This window comes from Mytilus trossulus, chromosome 10 (assembly GCF_036588685.1).
Source record: "Mytilus trossulus isolate FHL-02 chromosome 10, PNRI_Mtr1.1.1.hap1, whole genome shotgun sequence".
NCBI classification, from domain to species: Eukaryota; Metazoa; Mollusca; class Bivalvia; order Mytilida; family Mytilidae; genus Mytilus; species Mytilus trossulus.
The window spans coordinates 41787030-41813926 of NC_086382.1; the positions used below are offsets into that span (position 1 = coordinate 41787030).

Sequence of the window (26897 nt, forward strand, 5' to 3'; positions counted from 1 at the left end):
CAACCACACTTTTTTAGCTCACCTGACCTGAAAGGTCAAGTGAGCTTTTCTCATCACTTGGCGTCCGTCGTCCGTCGTCCGTAAACTTTTACAAAAATCTTCTCCTCTGAAACTACTGGGCCAAATTATACCAAACTTGGCCACAATCATCCTTGGGGTATCTAGTTTAAAAAATGTGTCCGGTGACCTGGCCATCCAACCAAGATGGCCGCCATGGCTAAAAATAGAACACATGGGTAAAATGTAAATTTTGGCTTATATCTTTGAAACCAAAACATTTAGAGCAAATCTGACAAAGGGTAAAATTGTTGATCAGGTCATGATCTATCTGCCCTGAAATTTTCAGATGAATCAGACAACTCGTTGTTAGGTTGCTGCCCCTGAATTGGTTATTTTGAGGAAATTTTGCTGTTTATTGTTATTATCTTGAATACTAGTATAGATAGAGTTAAACTGTAAACAGCAATAATGTTCAGCAAAGTAAAACCTACAAATAAGTCAACATGACCAAAATTGTCAGTCAACCCCTTAAGGAGTTATTGCCCTTTATAGTCAAATTTTAACAAATTTTCGTCAGTTTTTGTAACTTGTACAAAAATCTTCTTCTCTGAAACTACATGGCCAAATTAAACCAAACTTGGCCATAATTATCATTGTGGTATATAGTTTAAAAAATGTGTCTGATGACACCGCCTACCAAACAAAATGGCCGACATGGCTAAAATTAGAACATAGTGATAAAATGCAGTTTTTGATTTATATCTTTAAAACTAAGACATTTAGGGCAAATCTTTCTGTCCATCAGAATAAGATCTATCACCTTGCAAATTTTCAGATGAATCTGACAACTCGTTGTTGGGTTGCTGCCCTAAAATTGGTAATTTTAAGGAAATTTTGCAGTTTTTGGTTATTATCTTGAATACTATTATAGATAGAGATAAACTGTAAACAGCAATTTTGTTCAGCAAAGTAGGATCTAAAAATAAGTCAACATGATAAAAATTGTAAGAGTACCCCTTAAGGAGTTATTGTCCTTTATAGTCAATTTTAAACAACTTTTCGTCATTTTTGTAACTTGTACAAACATTTTCTTTTTCTAAAACTATGGGCCATATTAAACTCAACGTGGCCACAATCATTACTATGGTATCTATTTAAAAAAAGTGTCTAATGACCCCATCTACCAACCAAGATGACCGACATCAGTAAATGCAGTAACAGGTGAGCGACACAGGCTCTTGAGAGCCTCTAGTTTTAAACAATACTGATTTTGGCTTCTTGTCATAAATTTACACAACAGAAAAGAGCAGATTTTTTACTGGAATACCAGTATACAAACAACTCACTTCTTAAGCATATTTCAATGCTTTTCTTTTATCTTACTTCGTGAATTTGATACAACGATACACATTTTCTACAAAACTTGATATATATCTGTTGATAAATAATCCTTTATCCTGCATAGCAGTGATATGAAAATAAAGAAATTATTTAGTATGTTATTCTGTATATTTATGTGTTATTTATGATTGTAAATTACTATAAATTATTAATTGAAAAACAATTATTTTGCATTATTACTACTATATTTGTAGTATTAACAAGACTTGATTTCTCATACAAATCATGATTTTTTTTAACATGAAAGCACTACATTTCATATGAAATATTATGTCATTAAATATATTCCAGTAGTTTGTTTAAAGAATTGCCACCATCAATTTGTGATTTAGTCTATGCAAAAACTAAACTTTGCCATAGAAGCAGAAATTTGTGAACATCAAATCCCAAATTGATGGTGCCAACTTTTCAAGCATATTAATGCTGTTCCTATTTAAATGCAATACAAGTAAAACATGTGAATTAACCCAAAAATGTTGACAGCACATTGTGTAATGTTTTTGCTAATTACTCTGGATGTCATCCAATCAAAAGTAGTGGTACATATCATGTTGCATTAGACTTACTTGCATGATGACATCATTTTTCAAGTCATGTACTTATATTTTTGTACAGATTATTCTTTGTGTGTATGAGGCAGTTTTATCTTTTCATGACTTAAGATATATATGTTCATGTTGGAATAATTAATAACGTATAACTCTTATTCCATTGATATGATGAGCAAATAATTATTACTACAGTTTTATGACTTGTCACTATGTGGCTTTTGCAGAAATTTTTACTCATGTCAAGATAAGGCATTGTAATCATATTATTTTTCACATTAATTATTCCATATTTTACCGATTAATAGACCTAATGTTTGGCAGTCAACATGACACTTGGAACAAGGAACATTTTGTACTACTTAATTCACAGACAGAATCTGATATTTTGAAACATTGGTTGATATTTTGATTTTTTCCGAAGCCTTCATTCAAAACATATATCAGTTTTGATTTTGATTTGAAAAATTCAAACTGAAATATTCTTCTTTCATTTATGTGTTAAATGAAGTGGTAAAGGTGCAGAATAATCAGGTTTGTAAAGAAACAATAGTTTTGAATAAGTGCCAAACATCCCAACTTGTAAATAAACCTTTATATTTTCATATTGGCTTTTCTAGAATTAAACAAACAGGTGTAGGAGTACTTGAATAAGAATGGTAAAGAGGATTGGGGTATGTGTGTGGTTAAACAAAAGATTGATGAACAATTATAAAAAAAATTGTACATTTCTGAAAATTCATTCAATGTATTTGTTTGCAACATCAAGGGGCATTATGTTTTCAATCTGTCTGTCTTTCTGTCCCGCTTCAGGCTTAAGTTTTTGGTCAAGGAAGTTATTGATGAAGTTTAAGTCAAATCAATTTAAAATTTTGTACACATGTTCCCCATGATATGATCTTTCTTATCTTTTATACCAAATTAGATTGTATCTTGACAGCAGAATGAACTGAAAGTTAAAGTCTGATATTTTAATCAAAAATCTATTTGAAACATTCCATTTGTTTGATTGTCTTTTAAGAAAGTCTATATGATGCCTAGAAAATAATCATGTTATACAACTTCTGCAACCTTTATTGACTTGAAAATCTCCTTTATTATTTGAGGTCAGAGGTATGTACTTCTTTTCCCTTACTAACCCCTTGTACATTATTGGTGGAATTGCATCAAGTTGGTTATTACAGCTTTCCATTATTGCTATTTTAATATTTAAATGATATGTTGTTTGTAAGTTTGACCTGGGTTTTTTATCTAGTTTTACTTTTAATGTGTCGACTGAAGAATACTGCAATTGAAGTAGATAAATGGGACCAACATAGTCTCTATTACTGTAGATTACTGTAGATTCCTTTATTTTTTCGTGGGATCAATTTTTTGTGGATTGAGGAAATCTTGCATATATGAAGATATTTAATTTCGTGAGTCTGCTTACAAACCAATTAAAAAGTTGTAATTGTTGAACATTTAAATTCGTGGTTAGCCTATACCGACAAAAATTGGTATCCAAAAATATAATGAATCCACAGTACATTTATAAAATTGCAGTAATTATTTCATCATTGTTGTAAAAGGCTTATCATTTATATAAGCTATGAGTCATTTTATATTTGTTAAATCTTAAAGATGTGAGAATAAATTTTGTAATATTTGCTATGATAGTTGAAATTTTCTACACCTATGTTATTACTGATTTAGTAATTGGTTTAACCAAATTTTCTAAGCATGTGATTTTTTACTATTTTTTATGCTAAGTGGCCGGGATATATATAGAATAACAAATGTCTATTCTTTGATTATTTTGAAATCCAGAAAAATTTTGTCTGTGCCTGTAGACCCCACCCCCAAATGATGAGCTGAAGTTTGGTAAATAAGTATAGAATTGTAAATTACCGGTACACTGATTGTGGTTTTTTTTCTTTCTTGTAATTTCATTTTTATGAAATGATGGCTTATAGACTAAGAAAATTTCATGAAAACTATAATAAACCTTATCGCTATACCTGCATGACCCTAGAATCTGTCCTGCTTGAAATTTGGATGTTATACAACAATCACTTTTCCACTGTGGCGTCAGATATTTTCTATTATGAAGTCAAAATTTTACGGAATATCCAGTAATGGCGGACAAATAGCAGTACAGTGTATTGGCAGCAGGTTAGGGCATTGGTGTTGTTAAAACACATCTAGCGTTAAAAACTACTTTCCCTTTACTTATAATATAATCAGAGTCTTCTTTTGGTTTATTTTTTATACGGTTGTCTCATAAATTTATTGTACTGGCGGAAGAGCCACTTGCTATTTTCATTCACTTTTTGTCTTGATTTATTTTTGTTCACTTGATGCACTTGATTGAGGTATGTTTGTGTGTGTGTAAGATTGAAAAAGTTTTTATACGACCGAAAATTTATAAATTTGCGGTAGTATTATGTTATTCTATATTGATATTGTGATGTAGTGTTTTTCATCTCCTACCAAAGTCTATATGATGTGTCTTCATCATGTTTAAGCTGTTGTTTGTAATATTTGATTTTGAAATATGTCTGACTGATTTTCATTAGAAGAATGTTCTGCACTTTGTAATTAATAAGATAACTCCTGTTGCAATCTGTAACAGATTTAATTAGTTTCAAATGAGTGAGTGTATATATTCATCATAAATTAATACTGGTAGTACAAGCTTAAACTGTTAGCTTTTGTTGTATGATCTCAAATACTATGCGGGAAAGGTGAAAATTTCATGAAAACTATAATAAACCTTATCGCTATACCTGCATGACCCTAGAATCTGTCCTGCTTGAAATTTTGATGTCATACAACAATCACTTTTCAATTGTGGCATCAGATATTTTCTATTATGAAGTCAAAATTTTACAGGATGTCCAGTAATGGCAGACAAATATTAATAAGGTGTATTGGCAGCAGGTTAGGGCATTGGTGTTGTTAAAACACATCATGAAAACTATAATAAACCTTATCGCTATACCTGCATGACCCTAGAATCTGTCCTGCTTGAAATTTTGATGTCATACAACAATCACTTTTCAATTGTGGCATCAGATATTTTCTATTATGAAGTCAAAATTTTACAGGATGTCCAGTAATGGCAGACAAATATTAATAAGGTGTATTGGCAGCAGGTTAGGGCATTGGTGTTGTTAAAACACATCTAGCATTAATAAACTACTTTCCCTTTACTCATTATATAATCAGAGTCTTCTTTTGGTTTATTTTTTATACGGTTGTCTCATAAATTTATTGTACTGGCGGAAGAGCCACTTGCTATTTTCATTCACTTTTTGTCTTGATTTTTTTTTGTTCACTTGATGCACTTGATTGAGGTATGTTTGTGTGTGTAAGATTGAAAAAGTTTTTATACGACCGAAAATTTATAAATTTGCGGAAGTATTATGTTATTCTATATTGATATTGTGATGTAGTGTTTTTCATCTCCTACCAAAGTCTATATGATGTGTCTTCATCATGTTTAAGCTGTTGTTTGTAATATTTGATTTTGAAATATGTCTGACTGATTTTCATTAGAAGAATGTTCTGCACTTTGTAATTAATAAGATAACTCCTGTTGCAATCTGTAACAGATTTAATTAGTTTCAAATGAGTGAGTGTATATATTCATCATAAATTAATACTGGTAGTACAAGCTTAAACTGTTAGCTTTTGTTGTATGATCTCAAATACTATGCGGGAAAGGTGACCATTCTTATCTTCTACAAAGTCTTAACTTTTTTTATTTAAATATTGCTACCATCATCAAAAAGAATAAAACATTGAAAAACCATTTCATTTTTTAGGGATAATTTGGCTTTTTTTCAGAGATGAATGTCAAAACATAGGTATTTTAACATTTTTGTGAGAACCAGGTACCCTTCTTTTCACTTCCCTAAAATTTTGACATGGAACATACATGAAAACAATAAAAGTATGCCTTATCCATGAAATAATTGTTATCCATAAGTTACTGAGAAATTTTCGATAAACCAGATATAAATGAAGACTGAACATTATATATTTCTAAATATTCCCAAGGATATTAAAAAGGGGGAAGGGGAAATAATCATAAGGAACCACAAAAATAATGTTTACAAAGTAAAAACACAAAACTTGTATTTTCCTTTTAGTCACTTATAGGTTACTGGTACAATGGGAACTTTGGCTAATCAGGGCATATAGGGAATATTTGATACAATTATCTTGTTCCAAATGTCTTGCACCAGTTATAATATAAAGAGCACTTTTTAATAGTTGTGTATAGTACTTGTTTGTATATTGCATGTTACTATTTATAGCTTTGCTCAGGTTAGATTTGAAGTGCTAAAGTATGTATGCATGTGAAAAGTTTTCTGTAGGTAAAGTAGACTAATGATTATAATATTAACTTGTGACGTCAATTTGACCCTGAATGGTGGCTTGGTATCTTCCTAAAAAATAGAAGTAGATTGAAGGTGTACTAATTTAGTACTAATATTTTCATATAATTGTACATCATGCATTACATGGTATACTATTTTAGAGTTAATTGAATAATCCCTTAATTTTTGTTTTTCCTTAAATTTCGGGAAAAAGTAATATATAGCCAATGCTCATTAATCAAAATAGAATGGCTGATTAATACCAAAATCTGGTATCCCTGATCTCTTTACCTCATCGTCAGCAGAAGTACAGTAATGTAACAATTTTAGTAGTTTATTCGTAATACAAAACACTAATTGTAATACTGCTGAAATATTTCATTTAAAAAAATATTGTTTAATCTTCTGACGTGTAATGATTAAATTTTCTTTCATTCCATTTCTCGTATATTGAAATATCAAGCTATCCTATTTATTGAATATAATTATCTATGTGTATATACAGTTTAAATGCTGTTGACTTGGAAACAATAGACAAATCATGGAAAGAAAATTCTGTTCCTTTTCATACTTCCACTAAAAGTGATTTTGTTCTCGTTTCTTAAATAAGATGCATTTTATTTATAATGTTTTGACTGATCAACTATGAATAATGATGTGACAAAAACGAGTTAATTTTTAACACTTGGCTACCCATAAGGCCTTGAACATTCAGATGTATTCCCAACACATGCAAGGCCCTTAGAAAGGCAAATTTGGCATCACAAATTCAGTTAACCTCTTACTTTCTTTAAACAGGGGTTAGCACTAATAGAATACCTCTGCATATCAACATTATAACTTATTTTTATGTGAAACAGTTACTGGTTTTCCTTCCTTCTTTTTTACTAAAAGGGCTATATGATATAGATTAAAGTAGAGATAATTGCTACCAGAATTTCATATGTACTTTTACTTTCGACACTTGTTTTCTCTCAGCTAATAGCATGAGATTAAAACAGATAACCAAAATAAAGGTGACCAAATTTGATAAGGGAGACAATATTAATTTATGGTAATTGATTTTACTTGAATTATTTCCCTTAGCTATCTATTTTTTTAAAAATGTAATACAAGTACTATGCTTTTATCTCATATTAATAATGAAAATTCAGCAGTAGATTGGAGTAGCTATTTTCCCTAGTTTATCAAGAGAGGCATTTAGCAATATTAAGGTGTGTGATATCTATTCTTTAATGAGTTTGATGAGATGTATATATAGTGATTGTAAGAATGAATAAGTGCTGTTGACTGTTAGATGTTTTAAATGTTTGTGTGATCATGTAAATTATTTATATAAATATGATTAAACCTCTTTGTAAAAAGTTTTTCTTTGTCTTATTAATTAAACATGTACAGAATATGTATAGTATCTGTCAAGCTTTGGGCCAGGTGAGCTTTTCTCATCACTTTGCGTCGTTAACTTTTACAAGTCTTCTCCTCTGAAACTACTGGGCCAAATTAACCCAAACTTGGCCACTATTACGATTGAGGTATCTAGTTTCTGTTTCTGTCGGATAATAGCCTCCTTTAACAAACTGAAGATTCTGCTGTATATGTTTCTGACGAGTTTTGTTTGCAGGAGAAGACATCCAAGTAAATTAATTGTTGAAGTAAAACCGTGGAACTAACTATATACAATGAATTTTAATTAAACTTTAAAAAACAGTAGGGGCCTCCAACGCTCTAGATGTTTGACTCTACAGACTTGAAGGCACCAAGTGTTTCTGCCTGTGGGATGTCTGGTGGTAAAGCGTTCCAGTACCTTATAGTCTGTGGTAAGTACTGTGGATTCATTTATTTTCGTGGGTACCAATTTTCGTGGTCTGAGGAAAATTTACATATTCGTGGATATTTAATTTCGTGGTTTTGGAAAAGTCTACACTCATTCCTTTAGAAAATTTGTCATTCGTTGAACATTTGAATTTGTGGTTCTCCTGTACCAACGAAATCCACGAAAATTGGTATCCAACGAATATTAATGAATCCACAGTATGATGTCTTGTGTGCATCAATACGCAAGTGAAGTTCTTGGTATACCTTAGGATGTATATTTCTCCCTTTTCTTACTGATGGTGTGAGTCTTCCTTCTTTTTCTATTTTATAGAACATCACTTGTCTTGTTTCCTTTCTTCGTTGTTGCAGTGGTTTTCATTTAAGGCGATTTATCATTTCTGTGACACTTGCAGTTGGTTTGTACTTATTTGTCACTTATCTGGCAGCTCTTCTTTGTATCTTGCAAGCTCCCGCCGCGATATAGCCTTTTTTATATGACCGCAAATTTTGAAAAAATTTTCGTCGTATATTGCTATCACGTTGGCGTCGTCGTCGTCGTCCGAATACTTTTAGTTTTCGCACTCTAACTTTAGTAAAAGTGAATAGAAATCTATGAAATTTTAACACAAGGTTTATGACCATAAAAGGAAGGCTGGTATTGATTTTGGGAGTTTTGGTCCCAATATTTTAGGAATTAGGGGCCAAAAAGGGCCCAAATAAGCATTTTCTTGGTTTTCGCACTATAACTTTAGTTTAAGTTAATAGAAATCTATGAAATTTTGACACAAGGTTTATGACCACAAAAGAAAGGTTGGGATTGATTTTGGGAGTTTTGGTTTCAACAGTTTAGGAATTAGGGGCCAAAAAAGGGCCCAAATAAGCATTATTCTTGGTTTTCGCACAATAACTTTAGTTAAAGTAAATAGAAATCAATGAAATTTAAACACAATGTTTATGACCACAAAAGGAAGGTTGGTATTGATTTTGGGAGTTTCGGTTCCAACAGTTTAGGAATTAGGGGCCAAAAAGGGACCCAAATAAGCATTTTTCTTGGTTTTCGTACCATAGCGTTAGTATTAGTAAATAGAAATCTATGAAATTTAAACACAAGGTTTATAACTATAAAAGGAAGGTTGGTATTGATTTTGGGAGTTTTGGTCCCAACAGTTAAGGAAAAAGGGGCCCAAAGGGTCCAAAATTAAACTTTGTTTGATTTCATCAAAATTGAATAATTGGGGTTCTTTAATATGCCGAATCTAACTGTGTATGTAGATTCTTAATTTTTGGTCCCGTTTTCAAATTGGTCTACATTAAGGTCCAAAGGGTCCAAAATTAAACTTAGTTTGATTTTAACAAAAATTGAAACCTTGGGGTTCTTTGATATGCTGAATCTAAAAATGTACTTAGATTTTTTATTATTGGCCCAGTTTTCAAGTTGGCCCAAATCGAGGTCCAAAATTAAACATTGTTTGATTTCATCAAAAATTGAATAATTGGGGTTCTTTGATATGCCAAATCTAACTGTGTATGTAGATTCTTAATTTTTGGTCCAGTTTTAAAATTGGTCTAAATTAAAGTACAAAGGGTCCAAAATTAAACTAAGTTTGATTTTAACAAAAATCAAATTCTTGGGCCTCTTTGATATGCTGAATCTAAACATGTACTTAGATTTTTGATTATGGGCCCAGTTTTCAAGTTGGTCCAAATCAGGATCTAAAATTATTATATTAAGTATTGTGCAATAGCAAGTCTTTTCAATTGCACAGTATTGTGCAATGGCAAGAAATATCTAATGTCACAATATTGTGAAATAGCAAATTTTTTTTTAATTAAGAGTTATCTTTCTTTGTCCAGTAAAGTAAGCAAGAAATATCTGCAAGAGTTTTTTTTAATTGGAGTTATCTTTCTTTGTCCAGAATCAACTTAAATCTTTGTTATATACAATATACAATGTATATTCACTTTTTACTACCAACTGATAAATTTAAATAATCTTTACCATTCAGTGATAACAAGCAGTTTTTTTACATCTTAATATTTTATGATGTATTTAAATGAGTAGAAATTGTTGCAAACTCCATTAGAATATTTTAATTGAAATTAGTTTTGGAATAAGGGAAAGGGGGATGTGATTAAAAAATTGAGTTCAATTTTTCTCATTTGAAATTTCATAAATAAAAAGAAAATTTCTTCAAACATTTTTTTGAGAGGATTAATATTCAACAGCATAGTGAATTGCTCTAAGAGAAAACAAAAATTTTAAGTTCATTTGAATACATTCATTCTGTGTCAGAAACCTATGCTGTGTCAACTATTTAATCACAATCCAAATTTAGAGCGGAATCCAGCTTGAATGTTGTGTCCATACTTGCCCCAACTGTTCAGGGTTCAACCTCTGCGGTCGTATAAAGCTACGCCCTGCGGAGCATCTGGTTTGCTAATGCGGCGTAAAGCAACCAACAATCAAGCAATCAATTGTATCTTGCATTTTGTATATCGATTTTTTTGTTGCTGGGTCCCAAACAGTTGCAGCATATTCTAATTGTGGTCTTACTAGTCCAATTTAAGCTGGGCTTTTTACTTTTGTTGATGATAGATCATGATATTCTGATGTTTCTCCTCAAGAATCCGAGTGTTTGATTTGCTTTGTCAGTTATCTGTTGTATATGTTGATCCCATTTCAGGTTGTTTTGAATGGTGAGACCTAAATATTTGTCTGCTTGCACTTCTTCCAAATTGTGACCATATTTTTCCACTGTCTTTTGATGTAATTGTCAGGTAGGCAATGGTATCGTCTGCAAACCAGGTAACTGTAGCATTTTTTAAAATATCTTCTTTGATCGTTGATGTAATATACAAAGAGGCTGGGCCCAAGGAATGAGCCCTGTGGTACTCCTGAGTCAACAGGAACTGATGTTGAATTGCATCCTTCTAATACAACAGTTTGTGTTCTTCCACTCAACCAGTTCTTTATCCACCTGGCTGTGTTGCCTTTTATTCCGCAAGTATTTAGTTTGTTTACTAGTAAGCTGTGGTTGACCTTATCAAGGCCTTAGCAAAGTCCATTATCAGCACATCTGTTTGTTGTCCCATGTTCATGTTATTAGCTAGGTCATCAATAAATTCGATGAGCTGAGTTTCACAGGACCTGCCTTTCCTGAAACCATGTTGTAATTTGTAAAGAATTTAGTTGATTTCACCATGGGTCATAATTGATGATACAATTATATGTTCCATTACTTAACAGCAAATTGACGTCAGTGAGATTTGTCTGTAGTTTGAAGCAATATACTTTTGGCCCTTCTTGTAGACAGGAAACATGTTAGCTGAACGCCAGTCATTTGGAACCACTCCAGTATCTAGGAATTTTGAAAACAGTAACTGTAGGAGAGGTGCTGTCTCACTGTGTAGTTCTTTGAGGATTCTAGGTGATATTCCATCCGAACCTGGTGATTTGTTTGGATTCAGGTTTTTCAGTAGTTTGTCTATACCCTCTGTTGTTATGGTTATGTTTTTCATAGTTGGTGATGTATTCCTTAGTTTTCATTCACTAAGATGATATAAGTTGATCTTTTGTCAATGTGCTTTTTTCAGAGAATGCAGATTGCAATTGTGCATTAAGGATGTTCACTTTATCCTCTGTTCAGTGAACAGTTTTCCTTCTTTCATAAGTGATGTTATGACAATCTTTTCTTTTCTTTTTAACAAAAGACCAGAATTTCTTCAATCCCTCAAATGGTTTCTTATCATTTTGAGGAGTGCTTATACGCATTTCGTTGTTTTCTTTGTACATCTTTCTTTAGGGCTTTATATTCTTCTTTTACTTTAAAATCTTGTGATTTCTTCATTCTTTTATAGAGTTGTTGTCTTTTTGTCAGCATTTTAGTTTAAAAATGAGTCATATGACCCGGCCAACCAACCAAGATGGCTGCCATGGCTAAAAATAAAACATAGGGGTAAAATGTAGATTTTGGCTTATATCTCTGAAACCAAAGCATTTAGAGCAAATCTGACACAGGTTGTATTGTTTATCAGGATAAGATCTATCTGCCCTGAAATTTTCAGATGAATCATAGAACCTGTTATTGGGTTGCTGCTCCTTAATTGTTAATTTAAAGGAAATTGTGGTTTTGGGTTATTATCTTGAATGTTATTATAGAAAGATTTCTGAAGGAGTTATTGCTCTCAATGGTCAATTTTTAACAATTTTTTGTAAATTTTTGTAATCTTTTACAAAAATCATCTCCTCTGAAGCTACCATGACAAATGTAACCAAACTTGTCCACAATCATCATTAGGGTATCAAGTATTGGAAATGAGATGGGCCAATGCTTATGCATCTGCATACTAATTATAAATCCCTACCTCTTCTGATTTACCATAAACTAGATCCAATCACAAACTAACACGTTGTTGAGGTTGTCACCAGAAACACCATACCTATGCCTCGCTAAATATCTGTCAAGGCGAGAGTAAAAGCATAACATTGACCTCTTAGCTTTTTCAGGTCACGATTTGAACCTGAAGCATCTACTTGAGAGACATCACAAGATTTTTTTCTATCCAAGTTGAACACATGAAATCTACATTTTGAAGAGTTAGGTTTCTGATCCAAAATCTTGTTTGTGAACTACTTGAATAACACCCCAAAGTTTCCAAACTGCTTTTCAATCAATTCTGTCATACCTAGTGGATTTTTTTTTTAAATATGCCACAAACAGATTCATTTTTCTATACAAACATTTCCCAACAGCCTGCTAGCATATTACGGGTATTCTTGTCAGACATTTTTTTCTAATCCCGTGACCAAGTTCAATAAACAGTTCATGAAAAACCCTAGATAACTTCTATTTACAGAATTTTAGTACTAAAGCACTATTCCAAGAAAAAATATATGTGAAGGTTAGACAAAACGTTTTTTATACCCTTCTATCCTCAACTTTTCTTTTCATTTTTCTATGTTGTAATGTTATGCTATTGTTTCAGATGGCTTGGATACTTTAATTTGTTTAATCCTGCTGCAAATGTTTGCACCTGTCCTAAGTCAGGAATCTGATGTACAGTAGTTGTCGTTTGTTTATGTAAATAATAATTATTCGTGTTTCTAGTTTCTCGTTTTTTTATATAAATTAGACCATTGGTTTTCCCCGTTTTAATGGTTTTACACTAGTTATTTTGGGGAGCTTTATAGCTTGTTGTTCGGTGTGAGCCAAGGCTCCGTTTAGAAGGCCGTACATTGACCTATAATGGTTTACTTTTTTTAAATTGTTATTTGGATGGAGAGTTGTCTCATTGGCACTCATACCACATCTTCCTATATCTATATACAACAGAACTATTTGCTTCAACCCTTATTCACAAACAATCATGTGAGTGTTCAACACTCGCATATCTTTCGTGGAATAGCTGTATCTGTGCATCACTATTCATACTGATGTAGCATGAAGCCAACATCAATCGTCTGGTTTTTTTTAATTTCTTTAATTTAATACAAGTTAAAAGAGTTAATAAAATTTATTTTACAATGACATGATTGAAAAGACGACATGAGTAATAAAGAAAATGATAGGAGTTCAAAAGACACTTCAAATTAATTTGCAATATAGTATAATGATAAGATAATGTTTCTTAATTCCCAACCATTCCCTCAACAAAAGATTTCCTGATTTTATAATAAACTGGTTCCAGATTTGCCATTAAATCTATAATGACACCTTTATACAGACATTAGAAATCATATGCAAATTATTAAAGTTGAAGTGTAGTAAATGATGTTTTGATGTTATTGCAAAATTAATGTGTAGAAATATCTGAACTTTCTTTTAAGAATAAAATCTAAAAAACAGATTTTGTAACAAAAAATATAAAATTGGTATTTGTTGTCCCATTTGAAACTTAAAAGTTGTCGTGACACTGTTCTTCATGTAGTCACAAAGTCACCAAAAATTTACAACATTCTTCCAAACAATATGGAATCTCTCTGACTTGTTCCCTGTTAGATGTATATACACATAATGCTGTTGATTACGTTGTTTCAGCAGTCTGCACTTGTTGGATTAATGTGATGTTATCTCCCTTGAGCATTATTCGTCCTGAAAAATGAAAAACACAATCATTAGTAATTATCATAATTCCCACAGCACAATCAAGTTGTATCTAGTGATACACTGTTATAATACTTGATTTACAAACCGAATGTGTATAACATAGATTGATTTACATTCTAAACAGTGTTTTTATGCTGTGCTCAAACAAAGCAAACATGTTTAATCCAACAAAAAAAGGTTGGTTTGATTCCATCATATTTGTTTTTCTTAAATTGCATTGTATAAATTAGGCTGTTAGGTATTTTCCTTTTGTTTCTCGTACAATACTAAAGAAATTGAAGAGTTATAATTTGTCTTTCCTGCTCATACTTTTAAACATTTAAAAATTTATAACATACACCCACGACATAAAAGGTTAGTATCTGAGTCTTATTTCTAGACTGGATTTTTAGTTTTCCTATTATCATTTGATAAAGCTGAATTTTTATCTGCTTTCACAATGTTTTTGTTTGAAACTGCACTGGCTTTCTTAGTACTCTACAACCAGAAACTATTTGTAGATAAAATTATGTTTGATGTGTTTAATGATGAAGTTCAGGTGTGATTATGACCTGTGTTTTATATTAAATCCCACCGTTAAGATGTGTACTGCAGAGAGAATAAACTTATAGATTACATGTAGGTTACAGGTATCATGTGACTATAGGTGTCAGTATCAGTTTCCACCTGAACTTGTTAATTATTGGTTATATTGATGGTGTACAGAACAAAACGTCCTTAGCTGATGTAATTTCTAATCAATTATACTATATAAGTTATATATAAAGTTCAATTCTTTGATTTGTCTTTTTGACTTCATTAAAGCTAACTAATTGACCCACTTATTTAAGTAGTATAGATTTATCTTTTACAATTATACCCAAGTCTCAACAACAAAGCAGGTCTTACCAAGTGTTTTTCTGTTCTTTGTCTTCATGTGAACTTCTTCTGCTTCATCTAATACCAGATTCATATATTCATCAAATCCCTGGAATGACAAAAATATGCTTGTATATTTCACAGATCAGATAATTGAATTTTTAAAGTTTTAATATGAAACAACTGTGTATATATAAAAAAGAAGATGGGGTATGATTGCCAATGAGACAACTCTCCACAGCGACCACAAGGAATCAAATGACACAGAAATTAACAACTATAGGTCACTGTGCAGCTTATCATATACTGGTAGTAACTTGTCTAATGATTAAATCTGTTAAATCTGTTAAATAAAATAATCAAACTCAGGGTTCGATTTTACTTTAACACATATTCATAATGAAATCAGATTTTTTTTTTACCCTTTCCTCCATAATGTCGCTTTTTGACATGTGTAGTTGAAATGCTTTGACTATGAAATGTCTGCATGAGACTTTGTATCCAATATGAAAATGTTCATAAGAATTCTGACTTAAATTTATTTGATGAAATATTTGTTGTTTGCAACTCATTAATACTTTAAAGCATATTTACAGGATTTTATCGAAAAATTCCATGTGAATTAAGTATGCAAAAATATTATTTCCATTAAGGAAAGGGTTAAACAGCTGATTTAATTAGTGAATGATTGGCTTTTCATAATTAAGATATAATCTTACCACAATACATCCTTCTATTCTGAGGTTGGTCTGTTCATACAGCCATACTGAGATCCTGGATCTCTGTTAATACAAAAAGTAATCAGTAAAATAACAAGTCAAATATTTCAAAAAGCAAAATTAAATTTCAATTTCAAAGTATTGATATTTGTATCTTTAATAGTTGAATGAAACTTTAATATTATTTGCGACAAGATTTAAACATTATATTTGGATTCCAGTTATGAACAATCTACTTTTGTAGAAATCTTTTATAATAGAACATTTAAAAAATCTAGTTTCAAACGAAATGCTAATCTATGAAGTTTCCCTTTTCAATGTCCATCTGAATACAGCATACAAAGATGTTTGACTTTTGAACTGGTTTGAATAAGATTATAAATAAAGGAAAAATAAATTTGAACAATATAAATCAAGAGAATTTATATACTTACATTTTGTAGATATCTAAAAATCAAGTTCTGTGTAACAGTTAAGAAAACTAATCTTTTTTGTTAATACATTCATCACACTATAAGTAGAAGTGAGTATAGTGCATGTATAATAACAACCTTAAACATGAATAACATTTAAACATGACAGAATTTTGCACATCTTAAGACGTTTTTTTGTGTGTTTTTTTTAGATTTGTAGGAATAATTGTGTGAATATATGGCCTAACAAGTTCATTGTGTAATTACAAATGTATATAAATAAATACATAATGTTGGTCTGCAATTAGCAAAAACTATAGCTGGTTATTCATATTTTGGATACTCAATTTGAAAGACATAATAGTGGAAAACATTTGAATATAAATTTACAAAGAATCATAATTGAGCCATAAAAGTATTATGCCACTGTATATATGGTATGTTTGGTTAATAGATTGGTATCCCTTTTTTAAAAAGCTGCATTATTCTCACAAAATGTCTATGGTCTATGCCATTCTACAAGTTCTATGTGGTCAATCAAGAAATGTTTTAGTCTTGTTCACAAGATAACTCTCACCGTCATTGATATTAATTCAATAAAGAAAAGTGAAAATGGGAAATGACAAAACTACTGAAACATTAACAGCATGAAACAGCTTAGCTAAGGACAAAACAGTTAGACAATCAAACAGATTTCAGCCTGTTTTTATAGGTCAGTTTTCCACAGGCACATGTTTCTTCCAATGGATAGAATCGGTATCGGTATCGGGATCGTTCGCCCTGATTACATGTTCACCCTAGGTTCATTCGCACTGAGTTTGTTCGCCCTGGGTTCGTACGCCCTATATTCATTTATGATAGGTATATGTTACATCAATGAACAGAAATATATATAATTATAATATTAAAATGCTTGTATATCTATCAAAACTTAAAGTTCAATACAGAATATTTGCCAAATTTATATTAAGTAATTAAATAAAATTCTGGCTACATAGTTACACTTTATTTTATAATTACTTTTAAATACTGTTGATTGACTGTCGTAGCAGCAAGACAACGTCATAATAACTTAGTCTTTAGTTGTTTTACATTTAAAAATACAATGTAGCGCTCAATCTCATTAAAATCCGATGTGGAGGGAAGCGTACGGTATCAGAACATCAGATTTTAATGAGATTGTGTAGTGCTGAAATTCACAGAAACTTATAACCTAGTAGCAGCTAGCTTTAGACAAGGTAACATTATACATCATAAATATTCGGCGAAATTGTAAACTGACTTCAACACTCAACGCAACACTATATTAAAAAATAAAATCAGGCGAATGGACTTTGGGCGAACAGGTATTAGGCGAACCAGAATCAGGGCGGTCTGACCCGGATTCGATAGAAACAAGTTTTCCACTGCTCAGGATACTGAGTCTGCCTTTGTGAGTGTAAAAACATCCATCATGTCATAGTCCAACAATTATGACGTCTTGAAAGGCTATTATTAAGAATTTATTTCTTTGACGCCTTACTTGGACGTCTTGAAAGGCTATTAGTATTACAATATATTATTTAGACTAATGTCCATGTTTTTTTATTTGTTTTCTTTTGACATTTATGTGACCCTTTCTTTATTTAAAAGTGTAATTCGTCTGCATCATGTAGGCATTGTAGCAGGAGATGTGGTTTAATATGTTGCATGTACTGTACAGTCCGATTTTTTATATTTCGTAAAACCGACGTTTTGTACACAACCACAGTTGTTGACTTGAGGTAAATACATGTTATGTTTACATGAAACTATGAAATCGCATGGCGATTTCTTCTATTTATTTAAAAAAGGATACAATGGGTTGCACCATAACCTTCTGAACTTTCTGTCCTCCTTTGTATGCCATCGTTAGAGGCTTCCAAAAAATTTGCTATAATAGCACGTTGTGAAAATGGCGGCGAATAATATTCGACTGATCCTGCAGACCGACGAAAATGTCAGATTTAATGTGACCGAAGCAAGAACCGAACCACGCTAAAGGTGAACCAGTTGGCGTGAGGTTCCGACGGGAGATTTTTAAGATTCAGACAAAATATGTATTACATTTCTGTATACGGCACTATAAAATTAAAAGTTATCATTTAATTACCAATTAAATAATAACCATAAATCATAAGATTATCATACGTTCTAGTAGTCACTTGAATCACTTCATACTTGGCCAATAAAAAAAAATATACAAATAATTATAAATGATAAAAATCAATAACAGAAAAGTCAGAAATAAACTAGCTGGAGGTACTGCGAGCCAGTTTTATAAATTATACACAAAACCTAATGCAAATCGAATGACTTTCTAAGGGGCCCCAAATAACATGTATATCCACTGGTGGATCACAGGCACTTGTCTCCGAAAAAAATCCTATATACCTGTTATCATTAAGGTATGATAGGAAGTTTTTTTCTGAGACAATCAGGTTAAGAGCCTGTGTTGCGGATCAAGAAATTTCATAGTTAACCGACCCTGCAAGGCTGTATATTGCATACCAAGGATGTTAAAGACTTCCATTTGTTGAAAACTTGAGCCATGCTTTAGTGATTCCCTATATAATCAAATATTTTTTTCCACAAAACGGGGGGGAGGGGGGGGGGGGGGGGTGTGAGGGCAAAGTCTGATAACGTTAACGTTACGTCCTTTGAAAATACTATAAACTTGAGTATATTTATATAAGGCCGGTTTAGGAGACTTCGCATTAAAACTATTTCACGTTTTCATGCTGATATTTTCATTTTTTATTTTGGCACATTGATAATAAACAAAATATATCAGAACAGTAAATAGAAATAGTAAATAATGCCCCAAAGGTCATATGATATATGACTAAGAAAATTGGAAATGCTAATGATAGGCACTCAAATATAAACGAAACATGTTTGTTGGCGAACCCTTACAATAAATCAGGCTAAAGTATATTAAGAAATAATAGACCGAGGTGCACATTTTCCATCGGAGTTCGGTATTTTTTGTTACTTTATTTTTTTTATGCAATTATAAGACTTTATTGATATCTAATCGAGGTTGAGAGAATTTTAAAAAGTTGAATTAAGAATTAAGTTTAAGAAAACTGCTTTTGGATACAAAATACTAAACTCAAAATAAAGATTCGACAAAGACAGTAATTTAATAAACCCCTTAAATAATATATATATAAGATCCGAAAACGTACTACAGGAGGTGGACAATGTAATGTAAAGATTCTGAGAAAGATTCTTTATTATGTGAATGATTAAGGGTTTAACAGGAGAAACGGGAAAACATTATGTACTGTATATAGTATTAATATGCAGATATGGCTATATATAAGTCAAAATTTCATTGAAAGACAAAAACAATCAAAACCAAGGAGTAAACAAAGACTCACAAAACCAAAGGACATTTACATCAACAATTAAATAATAATTAAAAAAACAACACGGACTCCACTAAAAACCGGGAGTGAAATCAGGTGCTCCGGAAAGGTTAAACATTTCCTGCACCGTATATGGCACCCGTCGTGTTTTTTCTTTGTTCAGTTCGGTAATTGATGGAAGGTTATTATGACTGAGGAAGAATATCAGATATGATTTCGGACACACTTTTGTCATAATGGCCAATCAGTTCACGAGGAGCGCAATTGGTACCCATTGAAACTGAGATCATTCAGAAATGTTAAAAGATGAAAGGAAAAAGGAAATGAAAAATACTACAGACATTATATACATGTACGTTCAGGTATTTCACATTCAATCTTTCATAATAATATTCTTTACAAAGCACTCAAATGTCAACATTCACCTCATTTAAGCTAACTGACAAAACCTTTAAACAGACTTAGTTAAGAAGGGATATAGTTTAATTTAGTTTAAACATATTTATTTATAGTGGATTGGGAAACAAGTTTTGCAACTTATATTAACCCCTTTCCACTTTGCGGGTGCGAGGCCGGGCTGCCTTGTAGCGGCATTAGCCTACTCTTTTTCGAAATCTACAAGGGTGTCTTTAACGTGCAAGAGCCTATATGGCTCTCTCTTAACACGGGTCAGCCATTTATCGTCCCTTTCCGACGGACTATCATCGTTTCCTCAAGACCATACTCGCAAATGGTGTCAAGGGAGAGCTGAAAATTGAGTTCCTGAAATTTTCATCCCAGATGGGAATCGAACCAGGAACCTTTGTGCTAGTAGTCCGATGCACTAACCACTACACCACGGCTCTCCAAGAAGGGATATAGTTACGATACTGTTGTCATGTCATTAAAGATGGTATATTTTGTCTGTAATATTGATTCACTAAGAGGGTCTAGCTCTGCAACGGAAATAATATACAATTACTGTCTTTTGATTAGTTAATTTGTGGTCAAATTTATTGACTTTTGAAAAACTCATATTCACTGAGGCCAACGGTGAATGTCACAAGGGTTTACGAAAGCCAATTAAACCATACATATTTACCGAAACAAAAGACAATCATTGTTTTATTCCATGTTTCGAGAGTGAAGAATACGTGTAAAATAACAATTATTTACCAAAACAAACTAAACGTAAAACGTTGTATGTACCGCAGGTTATCTGCAGGTTGATATCGTAAAATATCAGCTGCGAGACATAATGATGAAGCTTTTTGTCGAGTGAGCGTAGCGAACGAGATCAAAAAGCCTTCATATTATGTCAAGCAGCTGATATTTTACAATATCAATATTCAGATAATCTGATAATCGATTTATCGGGCTATATTTGTGTGTTTCGGAAGTGTTTTCTTTGTTTCACCAGCACTCAAAAGATGACTTGATAAGTTCGGGTCAAAGTTATTAACGTCGGTTCAAACATTATGACGTCGCTGATAAGTCCGGGTCAAAGTTATTAAGGCCGGGTCAACGTATTTGACGTCACAAAGACATGATACGGAATATTATCGGTCGTCCCACTGTCTATATCACTCTGTTCAGCTCTTAATATTATTCCGTATCATGTCTTTGTGACGTCAAATACGTTGACCCGGCCTTAATAACTTTGACCCGGACATATCAGCGACGTCACAATGTTTGAACCGACGTTAATAACTTTGACCCGAACTTATCAAGTCATCTTTTGTGTGCTGGTGAAACAAAGAAAACACTTCTGAAACACGCAAATATAGCCCGATAAATCGATTATCAGATTATCTGCATATTGATATTGTAAAATATCAGCTGCTCGACATAATATGAAGGCTTTTTGATCTCGTTCGCTACGCTCACTCGACAAAAAACTTCATATTATGTCTCTCAGCTGATATTTTACGATATCAACATGCAGATAACCTGATAATAGGTACATATTAAGAGCTGAACAGAGTGATATAGACAGTGGGACGACCGATAACGTTAACTTATCATAACGTAAAAGCACACGTACGACGTTTTCCGCGATGAATATACTTTTTCCGCAGGTGAATATGCTTATTTGAAAATCCCATTCATGTAGAAAACCTTCTAAAGTTCTATCAATATGGAATAAACACATTTGTTCTTAAACCATAAGCAGAGTACATGTCTCTGCCATAAGTTAGCATATGATACGGGTTATATTCTTCTCATATATTTTAGAATGGTATGCTACTAAACCTTTAACTGGAGGGATTGTACTTGATGTTTAAATGATGAAGCACAGTCACCAGTCTCAGAAAAAAATCCTATACTATTATACCTTAATATAACATTAATAAGGCATATATTACAATACGTGCCGTTATTTCTACATGTATAAATAATTAAATTATCAATAAAATGTATGATTTCCAAAGAATTATTACACAAACTCAACACATGTAGCGATGATGTTTTAGATTGGTTTTTTTTAAGAAAACTCCGCTAAGCCTTCTAGTAACAGATAGAAAACTTAGGGTTAGAATTCATAGAACAAAAAATGGGCAGTGGTAAATATTTGATGTATATTTTGAACACAGAGACTCAGAGAATTACTCCTGCACCCTTTGCCAAAAAAACTTTCTTTTTATTATTTGTGCCTTCGAACTTTATTTTTTGAATTGTAGTTTCACTTTCCATATTCGGTATTTATTCTAATGTAAGCTCGAGCTCCACGTGGTAAAAATCACGTGATGCAGGAATATAGTATCTTGGAGTTCTTTCTTTCTTTCGGGCGTTTACTCCAAGCAAATAACATGCATGTGTATAACGGCACTGTAGATTTTCGTATTAAATAAAGAAAGCAAGGTTTACAAGGCGCGTATACTATTGTCGGGTTTTGTATTATTGTTTGATTTATATCGCAAAATATTTGATGTATAACTATGATGCAAAAGTAATGTAATCTGTATTGTAACTGTTGTAAATATGATTAGACTGTGAACCAAAATAAATTGAGTTAGCAGACTGGATTGTCTTTTTAAGGTCCCGTTGTCATGCCGAGTCCAAGCTACTTCCCAAATAATGCAACATCAACGTGAGCAGTTCCCCGCAAAAAGAATCGATAAAACCACAGGCACTTGTCTCAGAAAAAAAAATCCTATATACCTTATTATAACAAGGTATATAGGATTTTTTTTTCTGAGACAAGTGCCTGTGGATAAAACCATGAAAGAAAGACAACAACACGAATCACAAAGTCGGGACCAAGTTCCCGCATAATAGATGTATAGCATTGACATGGTACTTCAAGTGGTTACCATGCATTATAAACAGGTCAAATTTACATGGGGTCGAAGATTGCCTATAATTGCTCGAATCCACTTCATTTGAACTTTGGTGGATAGTAAAAAATTGTCTCATTTGCACTCAAAAAATCTTCTTATTTTCAGATAAAATGTTAAAGAAATCAAGACTTTAGTGTTTTAATCACCAATTTGAGGAATGTGAACTGACTCATATTGTAAACCACAGGCACTTGTCTCAAAAAAAATTCCTATATAAATTTTTTTTTGGAGACAAGTGCCTGTGTTGTAAACTGAAAAAACAGAGTTTATCTAAATGTTGATTTCAAATTTTAAGTTGATTTTAATAGTTTTATATTATGTCTTCGATCTAGTTCAGAACTTTGTGCTTTTTTCCTGTTTGGTGCTGTGTTTAGTGTCGATATGATAAGTCAAACCTTTTCCAAATGTCCTACAGGATTGATCGTTCATAAACATTTTATCTCACCGTGAAATGATCAATGCGACTCTCAATATTTTGGAGCTCATTATTTCAGAGGTTTTCGTGGTTTGCTGTCTGTCATATTCGGTTTTAAAAAAAAATCAAATGAACATAAATCATAATGCTTTTTCCAATTTGAAGTATTTGACAGTTAGCCATGTTGGAATTATAGTTGCTCCTGGCTGAAGACTATATACTTGATTCTCTAATTACACAAACAAAAAAGTTGAAAGGCGCCAAATACGCTGAAAAAAAGTTGAGGTAAACAGCTGCAGTACGAGTCGATAATATAGAATAGCTGCCTTCTTTACAGAACAGTGAAATCTCAGAAAGACCACGACATACTCCAAGAAGACCTCAAAAACCTAGAAGTATGGGCTAGCTTATAACTGGGGAATGCGGTTCAATGCCAAAAAAAAATGCTACATCCTAGGCATAAAAAACAAGAGCCATAAATTCTACAGCTTTAATGGACATGTATTACAGCAAGTCCCGCATAACCCGTACCTAGGCCTACAAATTTCATAAGACCTTAACCCTCTTGCTGCCGGAGACCACCCACATATCATTTTTTTGAAATACTGCCCACAAGATTGTAAAAACAGCTTACATCTCGCTCGTTAGATCAACGCTGGAATATGGAGCCATATTATGGGACCCCTACACGGTTACTAACATAAATAAGCTTGAACGAATACAACGCCAAGCGACAAGATTCACCACTAAAGACTACAAGTCAAGAGAGGACGGATGTGTCTCTAAAATCCTCCAGACAAGACGAACAAGCTAGCAGTTAATATTTATGTACAAAGTGGTTGAGGGACTGATTCCAGCTCTCCAACCAGACGAATTTCTCAAAAAAAAACACGTCCTAAGAGAATCATAACTGCGAAAAAAATTGAAGGATACCAAACAACCAATATTGTGGAAAAACAAGTAAAGAACAATTAACTCTAAGTGTTTCGACATTCCACCAAGCAAAACACCACAATACTCAAATTCTTTCTTTGTAAAGACAATGATCGCGTTGAACCAGCTTGGCGACACTGTCAGTGGCGGATCCAGAAATTCTCCTACTAGTAAGTGGAGGCCCACTGACTGCCTAAGAGGGAGCCCGCTCCCGTCACGCTTCAGTGACATTCCCTATATACTAGTAAGCAACCATTTTTTTCACCCAAAAAGGGGGCCGGGCCTACTGCCCCCTCCCCCCTAAATCCGCCTCTGACTGTAGTGCGCGCATCAGTCACGCGTAAAGAGCTTTAAATCTGCTCTCACGCCCCGTCAATAAATCGGCGGCGCTCTGTCATACCATTGTGTCAAAGCCAGTATTGGTATCGACAACGTTCTCATACAGTATAAAAAAGAAGATGTGGTATCCACAAAAGACCAAAATGACACAAAACAGATATAAACTGCAGCTAATGTTGTACGCCCTTTACAAGATTACAAGTCGAGAGAGAAAAAAATGTATTTATTCAGATCAAGATTTGAAGACATTTGACCCCTAATTGAGTTTCGACCACCAATTTAAGATTAAAACCTGCTCTGGGTAAGTTAAACCAGGGACTTTCTGTTAGTACATGTACTGAGTAAAGAAGCTTCCCTGGTTAAACTAATGATATTTAAGCACAGGTATATAACTATTTTATGTCCCGGAGTAAGGATTTGCATACACAGTGGCGGATCTAGAGGGGTTCCGGGGGTTGAAATTATACCTTTCTTGGACGATCAGTGCATTTGAATGTGGTAGTTGGAACCCCCTTTATGAGGGTCTGAATGGGGGGGGGGGCCTGTTATTCTGTAAACATTTAATTTTCACCCCTTTTTTCTCTAATCTTCAAAAAATAAGTCTATTCTTTAAAAGTAATTTTTTACGCATTATTCTCTTTTTTTTTCGCAGTTTTCTTTAATCTTTAAAAAACTGAAAAACATTCTTTAAAATAAATGAGAACGGTGATTTCCAAACAACAGCAAGGCTTTTATTTGTTTCTCAACAATGACGTGTTGATGTGTATTGTTCTGCTTGATTAAAGTGCTAGTTCCTTGAAGTAACAAGTCCAAGTTCTCATCAGTTCTTTCCAGTCATGTTGACTACATATAAGAAGATGTGGTATAATTGCCAATGAGACAACTCTTCAAAGAGACCAAATGACACAGAAATTAACAACTATAGGTCACTGTACGGCATACAACAATGAGCAAAAGCCAACCGCATAGTCAGCTATAAACAGGGGCGGATTCATGGTTCTTGAAAGAGGGGCCGTAGTTTGTAAAGATAGCCGAGCGGAAATTTTTTGATTCCCTTTTTAGGACTCAAAACATAACATAAGTGAAAAATGCACTTTTTAAACGGTTCCTGGCGTGGGGCATGCATATTTTGTAGTTGCTGGTAAGGTGTAAGGGTTGGACATTTTAGATGCTGTATCTCCCTATTCATTTCTATCATTTAATGATAGTTTGGATCCAAGAGTTATGTACTGATACATTTAATGTGTGATTTGTCAGTAAAAAATAGGCATGGAAAATTCTCGCACGTTTGTTGCAAGTTAAGTTAGAATAACCTCACAGAGTTCTTGTTGTTAACAAGAAATACGCTGGGCTATTCGATTGAATTTGAAATACGAACGACACGAGTTTAAAAAGACAAACAAGCAATTTTTATCCAAATGTTTGGTTGATATGTTTCACCCAACAACATTAAGGGAAGTAAAGGGTTCCAAATCAATCAAAGGCTAAGAATGAGTCTGAAATGACAACGAATTTATGAATGCCGGTCGACAAATGGAGACATAAAGGCCACACCCAGCAGGCAGGTTGCAGTCTGGTCTTGAAAAAAGTATTCCATATATATATCATTTCGGCGAAACAGACATTCCGGTCAGACATGAAAACCCCTGCCACAAAAAAAAGGCTCTCTTTTATTCATCATGTTCATTTAATGCTAAATAATTCTGTTTGGAATTTTCATTTCTAATAGTAAAAAAGTGGACAAGATTTTTGTTTTGCGTCTAGAATTTTTGTTTAAAAGGCAAAAATCAGAGTTATTTTTTTTTCTCTCAAATATCTAATAAAATAAAATAAGACTGTCTCCTCAAATCAAATGGTTCTTTTTTACGACTTTAAATCTATATAGAGCTTATACTGACTGGGGATCATTATTCAGCTATGATTATTTTAAAATAGGCTGGGGCGTTTGGGGTTAAACATGTTTCCGTAGTTAGATACTATTGCTGTGGAACTTTTTTTTCATGAGAGTGTAACAGTCTATAGAGCTTTACTTTCTGTTTGGTGGAATAGTGAAATAGAAGTCAATATGTTCTTGCTAAATCCTGTGTCGCTTTGAAGGTGTCATGATTGTCATCCTCAGCCTACGCAATGTGTTACTGTAATTTGAATTTCAAAATGACTGAGAGACGTTTTATTCGACGCACTGCAGGTCAACTCCACCATATCGAATCACATGACTTTGATAATCAGTAAATTCCAGCGAAAAATATCTTTATACGTCAAGAATTGTC

General features: G+C 32.8%; 1 protein-coding gene across 1 annotated transcript; it reads right to left on the minus strand.

The window, feature by feature from the left end:
• Window positions 1–13630: 13630 nt before the first annotated feature.
• LOC134687372 (small nuclear ribonucleoprotein E) lies at window positions 13631–18298 on the minus strand. The gene is made up of 5 exons (XM_063547623.1): window positions 18066–18298; window positions 16250–16276; window positions 15816–15878; window positions 15127–15205; window positions 13631–14223 (listed from the first exon to the last, which is right to left on the minus strand). The coding sequence occupies exons 1-5, from the start codon at window positions 18114–18116 to the stop codon at window positions 14156–14158; spliced, it is 288 nt and encodes a 95-aa protein (XP_063403693.1). The 5' UTR covers window positions 18117–18298; the 3' UTR covers window positions 13631–14155.
• Window positions 18299–26897: the final 8599 nt, after the last annotated feature.

Coding starts and splice junctions, on each gene's coding strand:
- LOC134687372 (XM_063547623.1), bottom strand. CDS start 18,116: ATGGCATACAAAGGAGGACAGAAAGTTCAGAAGGTTATGGTGCAACCC. Junction 16,277..18,065: donor AGGTTATGGTGCAACCCATT/GTATCCTTTTTT, acceptor ACTGTTACACAG/AACTTGATTTTTAGATATCT. Junction 14,224..15,126: donor AAAGAACAGAAAAACACTTG/GTAAGACCTGCT, acceptor TTCATTTTTCAG/GACGAATAATGCTCAAGGGA.